The sequence below is a fragment of the Rhinolophus sinicus genome, chromosome 5 (genome assembly GCF_057876585.1).
Source record: "Rhinolophus sinicus isolate RSI-liver-muscle chromosome 5, RSI-T2T, whole genome shotgun sequence".
In the NCBI taxonomy this organism is placed as follows: Eukaryota; Metazoa; Chordata; class Mammalia; order Chiroptera; family Rhinolophidae; genus Rhinolophus; species Rhinolophus sinicus.
The window spans coordinates 75,611,677-75,625,473 of NC_142505.1; the positions used below are offsets into that span (position 1 = coordinate 75,611,677).

A 13,797-nucleotide genomic window follows, 5' to 3' on the forward strand; every position below is an offset into this window, starting at 1 on the left:
TCCCTCGTAATGCCATTTCCCTGGTTTGCCAGGGGAGCAGCCATCCTGGAGCCAGAATCCACACCTTGGCCTGCTGGAATCAAAACTGAGCTCTGAACTCCCTCAGCATCTCTGGAAAACTGGGACACTGAAGTCCCAGGGCCTCCAGGGCCTCCCTCCTGTGAGGTCTGTTTCCACAGGGTGAGGGGTGGGCATGGGGATCAGGTATGGGCTTTTTTCACACCTACCTCCATGGGCCACATGTGGCTGGGCACACAGGTGTCCACCACTAGAGAATAAAAGGCAGGTCCAGGTTACAAGACCCAGTTCACCACCCGCCCACCAAGCCCTAACCACAACTGCTGCTTCTGAGCCTTCCAGGACCGGACCACTGCCCCCCACATCCAGCTCACTTTCTCTGTAGCAAGACCATCCCAGGCCATGGCCCAGTGCTCTGAGCTCCCACTTAAGGATGGTTTGCACAACCTGCCTGGCAACCCTAGAGTCCACAGGCCTCACAACACCTTCATTGGGACTGATACGTCTTCCACTGCTTACCCTACCACCCGGGGTAAGCCATGAGGAGCTTCCTGCCCCCGCAGCCCTCACCAGGAAACTGGCACAAGCCTATCTCCGTCCCCAGACCTCTGCGTCCCCAAATCCACCTGGAGGAAGCTTTAAAATGCACAAATGCCCAAGTACCCACCTTTGGACCACAAAGCCCCTTCCATTTCCTTCTTGGCAGGTTCCCTACTTTCCTCTAGACATCTTCAGAGATGTCTTTAAGTAAGATTTGAAAGCTCCCTTTAATGCTTCTCAGGGCAGCTTCTGAGACAGAAAATCCAGTGCCCAAACCAAGTTCCTGACTGAAAGAAAACTACACAGAGTGCCAGGGGCATGGGGCCATGGCAGCAGTTCTGCCCCAGGACTCTGTGGCCAAGTCGCTAGGTTAAGAAAAGCACAAATCTCACCAACACATCTGTGTGGCCCTGACCTAGAGAGACACAAAAACAGCAGCTCACACTTAGCCCAGCATCCACCCCATCCACACTGGGATTCACGCTGGTCTCTGCTGTGAGAGAGGGGCTTTCTCTCCATCTTCCTCTTGGGTTTTAATTAAAGCCACAGAACCACTGACGACTGGGGTAGAGCTGGGCCGAGAGCCTCCCAGAGGCGGGAACTGCCAGGTGAGACCGACTGCACAACCCCAGGAGAGACAGGCCCATGATGCAGGGTTGCTGGGTTACAGGGTAGCTCACCCACCGAGCCTCCCTGAGGAGCCCAATTATAGCTCTGAAGGTTCAAGTAAGCCTCTTGAAGGTGGAAAGGCCCAGATGAGCGTGGCTGTGCCTCACCACCGGGCAGGGCCACCTGTCCCAAACTAGCCCGAACTCACTGTGAACAGACCTCAGTGTGGGAAGCAGCTTCCACGCCCTCCGCCTCCCACCCCAAGAATCTTACTCACCCCAAGGTCTGGTCAGGGACCATGGGCCCACATTCCTGACGATAGTACTGTGAAGCCAGGCTCAAACAACACTTTCAGGAACTGAGAAATATAAATAGCCTTGAGAACAGAAGAGCAAAGAGAAACACAGTGTCTTTCACAAGCTCTGAGATAAACGTAGAGCTTCCTACAAATAAAATCCTACAAAATTCTCAGGACAAAGAGCCGCGGCAGAGGCAAAGACAGTGGTAGCGTTCCCTTTGGAAATATTTACAAGGTCCAGTGACCAGGACTGACGGTATAGACGAGACTTGGCCTCACCCGTCCTTCCTTCCACACCACGCCCTGGGACAGCAGGCACGGCCCTGGGGTACCGGCGAGGGCGGTGAGCACCACACAGGCAGAGGGAAACCCCCTGGCCAGGCCCCACTGTGCAGACAGCCAAATTCTGGGGCTGCAACATGACCCTCTTCCCTCCCCGCCAGTCCACGTTAGGGCTGCCAGTCCTGGCCTCAGGGGCAGCGATCCATTTCCATGCCTGGCCCAGATTGAGGACGCACTACAAACCCTATAGGTTCAAGCTCAGTAAAGGGAACAGGGGCTGCTTCCTGCAGGGCCATGCTCTCAGGTGGCCAGAGTACAGGGTACAGGTGTGACCTCCTCCAGCTAGGGTGGGCCCTGCTAGGATCTAGTTGGGGCCACTGAGGTAGGGGGAGCCCGCTTGTACACTCGGGAGCAGCTGGGGACACCCTGCTCAGGGAGAAATGCACAAAAGACAGAACTTGAGGCACATTCTCAGTCAGGGAGGGAGAGCAAAGAGCGGATCAGGAGGCAGAGTGTCCTGAGAAAGGGACAGAGTGACAGAAGTGGGTTGGGAAGTCCCAGGGAGAGCCTGTACGATGTCGGGGCTCCTGGAAGGAGGCAGGGGCCTGGCTGCACTGCGGACTGGGGCAGGAGGCTGAGGCTGGGCGGGAGCGTGGAGCTACAGAAGGAAGGACTGTGGTTGGCACTGGATAGATGCCTCCTGCCTTGAAGTCGCAGCCACAAGCTAATGCACCCACCAGCTCCTCTGACCTGTCCCAGGGTTTTAGGGTATAAAAGTGCCCGAGGCAAGCTGTGCCCCTAGGTACCTGCCAACGTGATGGCTGCTGCAGCCAGAAGGCAACATGGGAACTTTACCCAGCATTCTAGGTGTCATTGTTCTCGCATAGAACAGACAATGAGCAGAGAAAAGAGAGGTTTGCCTTTGGTTAAAGGGAAATTTTATGGCAAATTTGATAGTTAATTTTCTGGCTTCCCCATACTTTGACAAAGTTCCTCTTCTGAATGCCACTAGAAGAAACAAATGTGAATTTCCCTCAGTTCAGTGGGTAGCTGTGCTGGTCGATGGGACCCTGCCACCTCCTGAATGATCCCTCTGGAGCCCAGGGCCACACAGCAGCTGCTACTGCCTCTCACTGCCCTCTGGCTGCCAAGTCCTGTGGTTGGCAGGAGAGCCCAGGGCATCCACAGGGTTAATGCCAGGCTCAAGCAGCTCAGCCCTCAGCTGGGCAGGGAGCACTGAGGACTCAGGCCTCCTTTTCAAGGCCATGGTGAATGGGAAATATGCAAATGACCACCTCCCGGAGGAGAGGCAGGGGAGGGCCTGCTGCTGGCAGGCCTGCCTCTCTCCACTCTGGGCCTGTCACATGAAAGGGTTTGTATTCCTGCCACTGGCTCCAGCCTGGCCAGGCTGGGGCTGTTCTCACCAGAAAACAAAAAAAAACAAAAACAAAAATCTCTTTCAGACCAAAGCAAAATGAGGCCCTGGCTGGCCCGGGAGGGCTGTTAGACGTTCTCGCTGAGCCACCGAGAGCACCATCATTTGGATTCTCATTGAACCAACCATCTTTCCAGAGGGTCCTGTGACCGCTGAGGAAAGCACTGCGTCAGGTTGGGGGTGGGGGTGGTGAGTGGGGAGAGAAAGCAAGAAATGGGGTGGCCCATTCTGAAGCTCTGTTGGTTTTGTCCTTTTCAAAAATAGTAATGGCTGGGTCTGAGGTAGCAACCTTTTTTTATATGAGGAAACTTCAGTCATTTTCATGGTGTTAATGGTAAACATGGAAAAAGAAATGGGAAGAAAAGCACAATGGTAAACAAAAGACCTTGCAGTGCACGGAGAGGACTTTGAGGAATAGCTTCCGCCCGCCGTCCCCAGTGCTGCCGCCACCAGTGCCCTCCAGCTGTGGACAGAGGTTTGGGGTGACCCAGAGCCCAGGGTGCAATCACTAGCTTCTGGAACACTCCAGGACTTGGACTCCATCCTCAACAGAGGCACCAAGACAAGGTCAGACTTTGATCTTGTTCAGATTTTCAGAGGCCAGAAATGCTGCGTGTCAGAGCCCCGGGGGTCACCAGGAGCTGTCCATCAACCTCAGCACAAGTCTGTACTCCATGAAGCATGGATGCTACTCAGACTCCCACTGACAGGAGACAATGACACAGCAAGAGGAAATCTAGGACAAAACCACCTAAGGACTGATTCTGAACCACCAGGAGGGTTGGGGGACACTCTGCCAATCAATCTACAATCCAAGGCAAACGGGCCTTGTCAGCCTCTTAGTCCATCTCTGATGACTGGCCATGCTGCCTCCCTTGGGGGTCTTCCCACTGTCAGTTGGGGCTACATAGTATGCACAGTGTTCATGGAGCTGCCCTGGTGAGGAGAAGCAGGAGGCAGAGGAGGGGGAGGAGAAAGGACACTTTAGTCCCGATGGGAAAGGAGCCTTCACAGGTCACAGCTTTTCCTGCTGTCTGAACTGTGGCAAGGAGATCAGGGACACACGTTCCCAAATCTCCCACCTGCTGGCTGGGGGAAGGCCTGCCCTCCGTTTCTCTCCACCACCCCAGGCATAGCTGGACCTGCGGGGCAGGAAGCCTGCAGGCGGGGTGGGGTGTTGAGTATGGGTGAGTCGAAGGTGTCCTCCAGAGAACCGCATCCACCCCCGCTGCCGGGAGGTACTGTCACCATTAACACTGACGTTCCCCCGACACTAAGCAGGGTCCTGGGGTCTGGGTAGCTTCATGCAGCCCCAGCACTGGCCCTCCCAAAGTTAAGGAGTCACCGCAGGCCTGGATGGGTCCCAGCTAAGTGCTCCTTCTCCATGCTGAGAGCTGCCTTCCTCTCACTGGTCTCTAGGACCTTGCCGTCCAGCCTCTGGCCAATCTCCCTGTCCAACCTCACTGGCTGGCCCACAGCCCATCTTGCAGCTGCCTGTCCCAGCTCTGACCACCTTCCCATCCCCATCTCTGACTGTTCTTGCTGTGAGGCCTCTAGCTGGCCTTGCTGTCCTGTCTCTGGTTGACTTCACTGTCCCTCCCGCCTGTTCCGCAGGATCTGTAGTCAGTGCCCGTAATGGTTTACAGACACGGCTGGGGCAGGGGTTTGTGGTCAGAAGGAGCCCCACCGAGGAGCCTTAGCCCCAACAATGATCCACACACTAAGGCAAAAGCAGGAGGTTGTAGCAGGGCAAAGTCCTGCTCGGTTCCTCGGGATCCATCTCCTGTGCTGGTGGCCCGGCTGCAGTGTGCCAGGCGTCAGGCAGGTTCCTAGCAGGCGCAGTTAGTGGTATCTGTCTTAACGTTGCCCATTCAACCCATCCTCCCTCTCATTCCTCCAACGGCCGTCAGTCACTAGGTCTGTTCCTGGCCTCAAGAGGTTCCAACCCAGATTTGCTTGTCCCAAGGTCTGAAAACTGAGGTGCTGATTGTTCCCTCACTGGCCCATCCTGGCCTGGCTTCCTGCTCTAAAAGCCCCAGGAGAGGGCTATCTCAGAATGCAGGTCTGAATGGGCAGATGGTCAATCAGAAGCTAGCCATCCCCAACTCTCCACAGACACCCCCCAGCAAAATGCCTGGAGTAGCTTCGGGGAGAGGAAAGGTGTCTCCAGGAAGAGCAGGTGAATAGGCAGAGGTGAGACTTCTTGAGATTTGAAATCCTCCTGGCTCTGACATTACAGATTGGGCGTCAGAATAGCTAGCTCAGCTCAGCTCAGAATTTGTCCTAACCCACTTCCCATCTTCCCACTTCTACCTGTCACAGACCCCAAGCCTCACATGCGTCAGGAGCCACACAAAGGAACTACGTCTGGGAATGACCACACCGACCATGGGCTCCCAGAGCTGCCAAGTGATGATGCGGGACAAGCCCGGGGCATGCTGAAGGAGAACCCCCAGGGCCCAAAGTAGCATCACGCCCACAGCACTCCCCTCTTGGGGCCCAATGAGTGATTGGCGGGGACTCCGGCCAGGCCAAGCCATGGAGTGGGGTCATCATACCAGACCATCCAGTGAGCTGCAGACCTTGACTGGGGCCTCCTTTCAGCTGTGCTTGGCCAGAGTTCCCATCCTACTGGGAGACTGGAAAATTGGAGCCCTAAGGAAACAATAGGATCTCATCCTCAGAGAAGACTATGTTCCACAAAACCAGTCACCCTGTAGCCGTTCCATTCATTCATTCATTCATTCATTCATTCATTCATTCATTCATCAGACACGTCTGGAGCACCTCCTTCTCTTCTGGGTTCCCAGCACTAAGGGTTCTCCAGTGAAGGCTGACCTGGCCCTGCCTGCTGTCCCCTACCACGTCTACCATATTGGCATCGTTGCCCAGCTGGGCACAGAGTCTGGCACAGTCCAGGTTTGTTGTTTGTTAACCAACTTGTGGCGTGAAAATGGCTTATAAAACACCTCATTATTACATTATTTTCAGAGAACTCTTCATGTCATTCATTTATACAATAAACGCTGTGCACACTGTGTGCCCGGCCCCAGGTTGGGGCAGAGAGGAGACACCCTGGCCCTGCCCCCAAGGAAGTCGGAGGGCTAGTGGAGGAGGCCAAAGACTGTAGTTCAGTGGAACACGTGCCACCAGGGGAAGCATGTGGCTTGTGGAGCGCAGGGATAGTGTCCCCTTGGCCATCCACGTGCCCAGTTGGGGCCGCACATCCTTGATGCAGCCACCACACACACATGCTGCCTGGCCTGGCGTCCGAGGGCCTGCAGAGCCCAGCCCTGCCGACCTCACTGTCCAGGCAGAGTGTGTCCCTAGACTTCATTCATTCCTACTGCCAATCTTTCTTCATATCTGGAATGCCTTTTCTTTCCTTACTCCCTTTCTGCGTGTCAGACTCCTACACCCCCTTTTCAGGTTGTTATAACTTTAGCTATAACTTTCCTGTGTGCCAGCCCCCACTTTTGGCACTTCACCCCGTCCTCTCTTTAAACCCTTGCCTGTCCGAGGACCGCTCTTTGCCTGTGCCCACTGACAAGCCTGATCGTGCCTGGTGCTCCCTCCCTGGACTGCAAGTCTGAGAACGGGGTCGGGCAGCTCTTAGCAGTTGCTACTACACGTGTGTCTCGGTGCCTCATCTGGGGAGGATTAAAGGAGAGCGTGGGGAATTGTGGACCACGGTGCTTGACACGTGGTAGCTAGCAGTCAAGTCAGCAGGTTTGCAACAGCACTTCCCCCCATAAAAAAAATATCCCCCCCACCCACAGCACTCATTCAGTGAATATCTGAATGCCTACCATATGCGAGGCACTGGCTACTTACAGCAGTGCAGCTTCTGTTATACAAAGACCTGTAACTTTTGCTTCCTTTTGCAAATAAGCCGGAGCTTCATACTCACTTACCCTGCTTGCTGTGTGTATGGGACAGCTCTGGGTACCAAGTGGGGTTGTGGCTAAGCCAAATTTGACCTTCTGAAGGTCAACCAAAGAGCCCTTATAACCAAAGGAACAGAAAACCAGCCGGAGCAGAATGGCTGGGTTCTGCTGCCCCCTGGTGTCTCTGTGCTCTCACTGGGACCACCCCTATGTCCTAGCACAGGCTAGGGAGCATGAAAGGCTCTGAGGTCAGAATTCTCCCACAAGGTGGAGTACCACGTGCAAATCCGGCCTTCTTTAGTGAGGCATGTCCTCAGCTGCTCTGCTTGGAGCTCCACCATCTGTCGGGGTCCTATCTGCCTTCTTGGGCCCCATGAGATGGCCCCAGGCACCATGCCAGTCCTCCACCCTTATGGGAGCCTAGGGTGGGGAAGATTTGATAGGGCTGAGCTGAGCCAGGATGTGCAAATCTGCACCCACCCAGGACACCTACAGCCAGATGGCTGCCACACCAATCTCTGCCACCAGGGCCAGCCACCACTGCCCCAAGGTCACACCTGCTTCCCCTTCCCAGAGCCCCGCCTCAAATGGGCCATCCTTGGGCCACACCTATTCTCATACACAACATCACAACAGCGTCCTGCTGCTCTCTCAGCATTCACTCTCCTCCCTCTGGCTCAGCCTGGCCACTGCAGCTAAATCAAGGGCTTCTCTGACCCCTAAACGAAACCCTCTCCTCCAGAATCCCCTCGTATCCAGACACCATCCTCCTCCCACAACCTGGGTTCCCCAGTCAGAAGACCCGGAAGACCCACCCCCACCACAGTTCTTCCTCCACACCTTTGCTGGCCTGACTTTCTCTCCCTGGAGTTTGGTCTCCCTGTCTTTGATAAACACCCATCTAGGCTGCAGAAGCCCACTGAGTTGTCACTGCTGCCTGGGTATATGGTTGAGCAGACGAGACCCTGTACAAGGTTACAGGGCTGCATCAGCATAGAGGAAGGGTTGCCCTCCTAGAAACTCATCCGCTAAAAAGTGTGCCTCTTTCTACTTTGCACGACGGTGCCATATAAACAGGCAGAAGTGCCACTCCATTGCTGCCATAGTCCTCTGCGTGCTGACACCACTGAGACCAGGCACAGCATCTGACTCATGCTGGATCTATTTTATTGGTTTCCTTGTTTACTACTCAACACACAGGTGGAAGGTAGGCTGGCCTCCCCAGTGGGGAGCAGGACAGATGCAGCCCTTGCTCTCCACCGACTCAGAGCACATGGCTGCCTCCCGTCGGTAGTCAGTTCCTCCTCCAGGTGGCTCCCCTCCAACCTGCATGTCATCTCTCCCTGTGGCCCCTTGGAGGCAGCCCTTGTCTCCCTAGGGCCAGATGGGATGGCAAAAAGCATATAACTTCACTAAAAGGTGAAACCACCTTGGCGTCTTCTCCTGTTTCTGGCTGAACCTAAGGGATCTGGCACCTGCCACGGGACCCTCGAGATTACAAGACAGAATGTGTTCTCAGTTTTAGCTTAGGAGTCCCCTGCTGCCCCCAAAGAAAGGATGTGGTCCAGGCAAAGTCCCAAGTAAAGTGGACACACGATCTGGGCATGTCCCAACATGTGTCTGGGGTGTTCTAGCCAATGAGCACCACACGTCAGCCTCAGTCTCACTCTTACAGCAAGTGTGGCATCTGTGAGGAAATTCCTATCTGCATTGAGAAATTTGTCCCCTATACAAGCAGCTGCCACCTGCACCAAGAGTCACCCTGCTTGACCACTCTGAGGCCCCTGTACAGCCCCTCAGTGAGGCAGTTTCCCCATCTGGGGAGGCACCTCAGCACTTTGGGAGATGCTCCACAGTGAAGCAGGACAGAAGGCCAGTTTGAGTCAGTGCCTGCTGAACCCCACTTTCAGACAAGGACCCTGTCCTGTGAGAAGTTTTATCTCACAGGCTGCTAATGACTCCTGCCACGTGGTCCGGCAGCCCTGTTACCTCCCAGCAGCCACAGGAGACAAGGTTCCAGAGAGCTGCCCTTTGACCCACGGCTAGGTGGGGCCATCCTAAGGGTAGGACAAAGGGGTCCTGGCCCTGGAGAAAGGCTCCGAGACCATCACCCAGGCAATAAATGGTGGCTGTGTTACTATTACCATCGTCATCATTGTTCTGGTAACTGCCGCTTACCCCTGGCCCCAGCCCTAGCCCCAATCTTGCCTAGTACATAAGCACATCAGGCCGAGTGGCCCTGCACAGCCTTGGACACTGGCAGACAGAAGGAGCTTAAGGAGAGAAGGGGATTACAGAGGCCTCACCCACTCCCCTCCCCAGCTCAGGGGAGGTGTCCCTGTGGCCTGACTCGGGGCAGCGGGCAGCGGGTGAGGGGAGTGATTAACCGGCCCACCAACTTCTGAGGTTCAAGTCTAATACCATCAAGCAATGATTGATCAACTAAAACCTGAGATGGAACCCCCATTTGCCAGATATTATTCGTGACACTGGTCAAATCAATTAACCTCTTGCTTAATTGAACCTCAGTAAAAAGGGGAAAGCACCACTAACGTCCTAGGATTTGCTGTGATTACACAACATGTACAAAGTTTCAGGTAAGGATTCCAAAAGGGTCAGCGTCCCATCCTTCTTTGGCTCAGAAAGAACCTATTACCTCCTCTGGTGCTGTCTGAATGTGAAATAATAAACACTAACATTCACAGAGCATTTGCTCGGGACTAGGTTGGGTTTAAGGCCAATTTAAGGTTCGGGTATTTCACATACATTATCGGGCTGACTCTGCACATGGGGGTGGTGGAGCCCCTTTAGTGGTATCATATGAGGCTCACAAAGGAGGGCAAACAGTACAGACAGCAAAACTAGTGGATGAATGGGCCTGTGGTGAGACCCCAGGTGGGGGGAAGGGGCAGGGCAGGGATCCAGGAGGGGGCCTCCCAGCCTCCTGAGAGGATGCAGGGCTGAGGGACTGACTCCTGTGAGTGGGGGGTGGGGACACAAGCCCTGGGCAGAGCTGAGGAGCCAGATGAACCCCGCTTTACAGAAATCTTGTACTCCGGCTGAAGGGTGGGCAGAGAGGGGTCGTGAGGCGACCCTCTTACAGGGATCAGGAAGCCCCAGGTCAATCCTGGTTAAGTCACTGCTGAGGGACGTCTGGGACCAACACCCTCGGTTTCCAGATCCTGGAGATGGACAAGGGTGCACTAAGTCTGTCCCTGGACTTGGCCTTGGGAGACAAATGGGCTCAGAGCCTGGGCTAATCACGGAATGGTCCTCGCCATAAGGAGTGGGGGCGAGAGATATAGAGGAAGGTTGCTGTGGGGTCGCAGGGAGCAAGGCCCCTTATTTCTGCGGACCCAGCTGCTTCCCAAACTCGCTTGAATTTGAGGAGTGGTGATCTGGGCGGCCTGGGATGGGCCTTAAAGGGATGGCTCGGAAGCCGAGGTTGGGGGCTCACCCTCACCCGGGACCAAGACTCCACAGCGTGCTGGGGCTCAAGTCAGGGACGAAGACAGGACAGGAACTTACCCGCGAACAGCCAGAGAGACCCCCCCGAGACGAGAAAGAAGGTCAGCATGTCGGTCGGCGTGGCCCGGCCTGGCCCCGGGACAGCCTCCCCGGCTCGCAGCCCCGCAGCTCGCAGCCCCAGCAGTCGCCGCGCCGCCGGGTATTTTTAGCCCCCGCCCCCTGCTCCGCAGCGCCCCCTCCCCGCGCCGCTGCGGAGTCTCGGCGGAAGGAGGAGGGCGCTGCGCGCGCTCCGCACCGGAGCCCGCTGCCTGCCCGCAGCCCGCGCGGGTCTGGGGCGCCCCCTGCACTCCGAGGAGCTGACGAACCGCCGAGGCCCCGGGAGGGGGAGGGGCTAGGCCGCAGAGCGGATCAGCAGTCTCCGCCCTCGCCCCCAACGTCAGGACCCAGCGTTCTGGGGAAACTGGCAGGAGAGGGGCGCACGGGCGACTAGTACCGGAGCATGACACCGCGCCCACCACACTACTGTGCTACTCTTACCCCGCGCGACCCTGGCTTTCATGGCTGTGCAGGCTCAGGTGGCAGAGGGGTAGCGGTCACCTATCTTAGGTGGCACACATGCCTGTGGGCCAGCTCCCGCTGACGTTGACGCCCGCCTAGGACCCGAATTTGCAGACACCGGGAGCCTCTGGGTGCCAAGTCTGCAAGCCAGTGGGGAAAGAGGGGGGTGAGGGTCTCTCTAGGCTCTAGAAAAGGAAACAAGGCCAGATAGCGCCCAGATTCTCTGAAGACCCCAGACCTTAGATCTCCCCTCCTGGGAAATTTGGATCTGAGGCTACCCAAGGTCAGAGGGGGCTCCATGTAGTCACAGGCTGCCAAATGAGGTCACATAAGGTCACAGGAAGACACACGGAATCACAGGTGTCTCATGAGGACAAAGGCAATCATGGTCTGCGTACACAACCATATGTGGCACCGCATAATACAGTAAACGACCACACAGCCACAGTTGGACACAGCGTATATTTCAGTATGACTGAGAGGAGGAAGCCCAGTTGCACATTCTTCATAAAGGATAAGTGTAGATATTCTGGTGAGCCACAACTTAAACATGGATTTCAAGGTCGCCTCCTCCCAACACTCTTGCTTGTTCTCAAAACATATTTGTCCCACTAGGCCTCCAGCACCGAGGACAGCGCTCAGGCAGCCCAACCCTGTCCAGTGCAGCCTTCCCTGCTCAGGCACTAGCTGACCCAGGAAGAAGAGGTTAGGAAAGCAGAAAGCAGAGGTCAGGCAGCAGAAGGTAGGAAAGCTAGAGGTCTCTTCAGACCCACCAGAGACCACTTACCCTGTGTGCATGTGCGCTCATAGCTCAACAGCTGGGGTGAGAGTTTATGGGGGGGCCTGTGCCTGCAGTACCAATATACGGCATGTGCGTGCCCAGCCTATCTGTGTACACTGTGTTGGTGCAAGTGTGCGGATGTGTGCCTCTGAGACACTTCTCGTGTTTACAATAAGACCCTCCATCTTCTGCCCCGTCACAAGATCTGGACTCCTGCTGGAACTCAAGCAGTCTGGTCAGGACTTGGATGGAACCTATCATGCTCCAGGCGTGGCAGAGCTCCTCTAAGAGGGTGTCACATGGCTGTCAGAATCCCCCCTCCACACCCACTGGCAGCAGATTACCTGAAGACCTGCTAGTGCTCAGGAGGAGACCCACTGGGAACCAGAAGTTTGGGCAGAAAGAAGGTATCTCCCAGACTGGACTGGCCTAGAGAGGTGGGCAGACAATTTCTCCACAGACCAGGGGCAAAGCATTTCTTTGCAGAGCAGGGGCCCAGGAGCCATGCAGCAAGCCCAGGTCCCGCCCTCCTCTGCAGCACTCCGCTGCAGAACTGCTCTAGGCCCTTGCGTGGCTCCTGGCAGCCTCCTCTGTAGAGTGATGTCATGGCACACATTTAGCCTGGCCTCCTGCAGGATACTGCATCCAGTTACTCTTCCTACAGATGTCTCTGCTACTTGTGAATATTTTAATTCAAAAACCTGTGCTGGAGCTATGACAGACTGCAGATTAACTGAGTATTTTTCTGTTTTCCTCTGAGCATGGCTTGGTCCCACCTGAGGGATGGGGATAGGAAATCCCTGGGCCTGGCTGTGGAATCATGGCCAGGCATCTCTCCTCTCTAGGCCTGTTCCCACCATTGTGTAAGGGGACTTGTTCTTTCCTGTCCTGGGCTCCCAAGGTTTCCTTCTCCTCTCTGGGTCTCTGCCTATGGACCATCTGTGGGCCTGGGCAGCTGTGACTCTGAGGCCTCCACTCCAGACTGTGTGGGAGTGGCAGCCATGGAACCCTGCAGGAGGGAACCCAGGGCCCAGAGACACCTAGGCCAGGCTGGAGGATCCTTGAACTTCTCTCTTAGTCAGTAAGGTCAGCCACGGTAGTGGCATCTCTATTCATACCTATCTCCTCTCAGATTAGCACCTCTGAGAGGGGAAGGCAGGCAGGATTCTGATCATATTTTCAGGCCCTGCACAGGGTCTGGCCCAGAGAATGCAGAGAACCTTATCCCATTCAACAGACCAGTAGACTGAAGTCTAGAGAGGAGAGCAGCTGCCTCAGGTCTCTCAGCAGTTCTGGCCTCCTGACTCACCATTCATTCATTCATTCATTCATTCGCAGGGGTTCATTCATTCATTTGCAGGGGTTCAGAACAGGCCTCCCCAGGATGTGCCACTTTGGCATGTGAATTATTTTGAGCTGAAGGTATTTGAGACCCTGTGGGCTCAGGAGAAGCTTCTACCTCTCCCTTAAAGAATTTAAATTAGGGGTCTTGCCCATAATAAGCGTTATCACCAGAAACAACTTTCCGACCTACCTGTAGGGCAAGGCAAACTTCTAATTACTGAACATCTGCTCTTCTTTTCATCCCGTGATGACCTTCCTCCCCCCTGAAGCCCCTCACATACCTCATTTTAGCTTTCTGTCTCAGACTCTCTCATGTATGCGGGGTTCCATGCATATGCATGTAATCAAATTTGGTCATTTTTCTCGTTAATCTGCCTTATGATTTAATGATCAGACCAACTGGAAGAACCTAGAAGGGTAGAAGGAAGTTTCTTCTTCCCTCACACATCATTCAGCTGATGTTGACTGATATGTGTCCTGCCCCCTGCTGGGAACTAGGGGCAGGGGAGACAAATAGCAAGCAGCAGTAACAGCAGTCCAGAGTGATGAATGTGATAACACACATTTGATCCTAGCC

General features: G+C 55.1%; 1 protein-coding gene across 6 annotated transcripts in view; it reads right to left on the reverse strand.

The window, feature by feature from the left end:
* The window catches only part of ACSL6 (acyl-CoA synthetase long chain family member 6), a 55,030-nt gene extending 44,162 nt beyond the window's left edge, over positions 1-10,868 (reverse strand). For 2 of the 6 annotated variants that reach the window (XM_074313478.2, XM_019756083.3), the window contains exon 1: positions 686-834. In XM_074313478.2, coding sequence (XP_074169579.1) covers positions 686-710 — 25 coding nt within the window. In that variant the 5' untranslated portion in view covers positions 711-834. Of the gene's footprint in view, positions 1-685; positions 835-1,444; positions 1,771-10,597 lie in introns of those variants that run through there. The other 4 variants (XM_019756081.3, XM_019756085.3, XM_019756087.3 and 1 more) reach the window with 4 other exon arrangements.
* Positions 10,869-13,797: the final 2,929 nt, after the last annotated feature.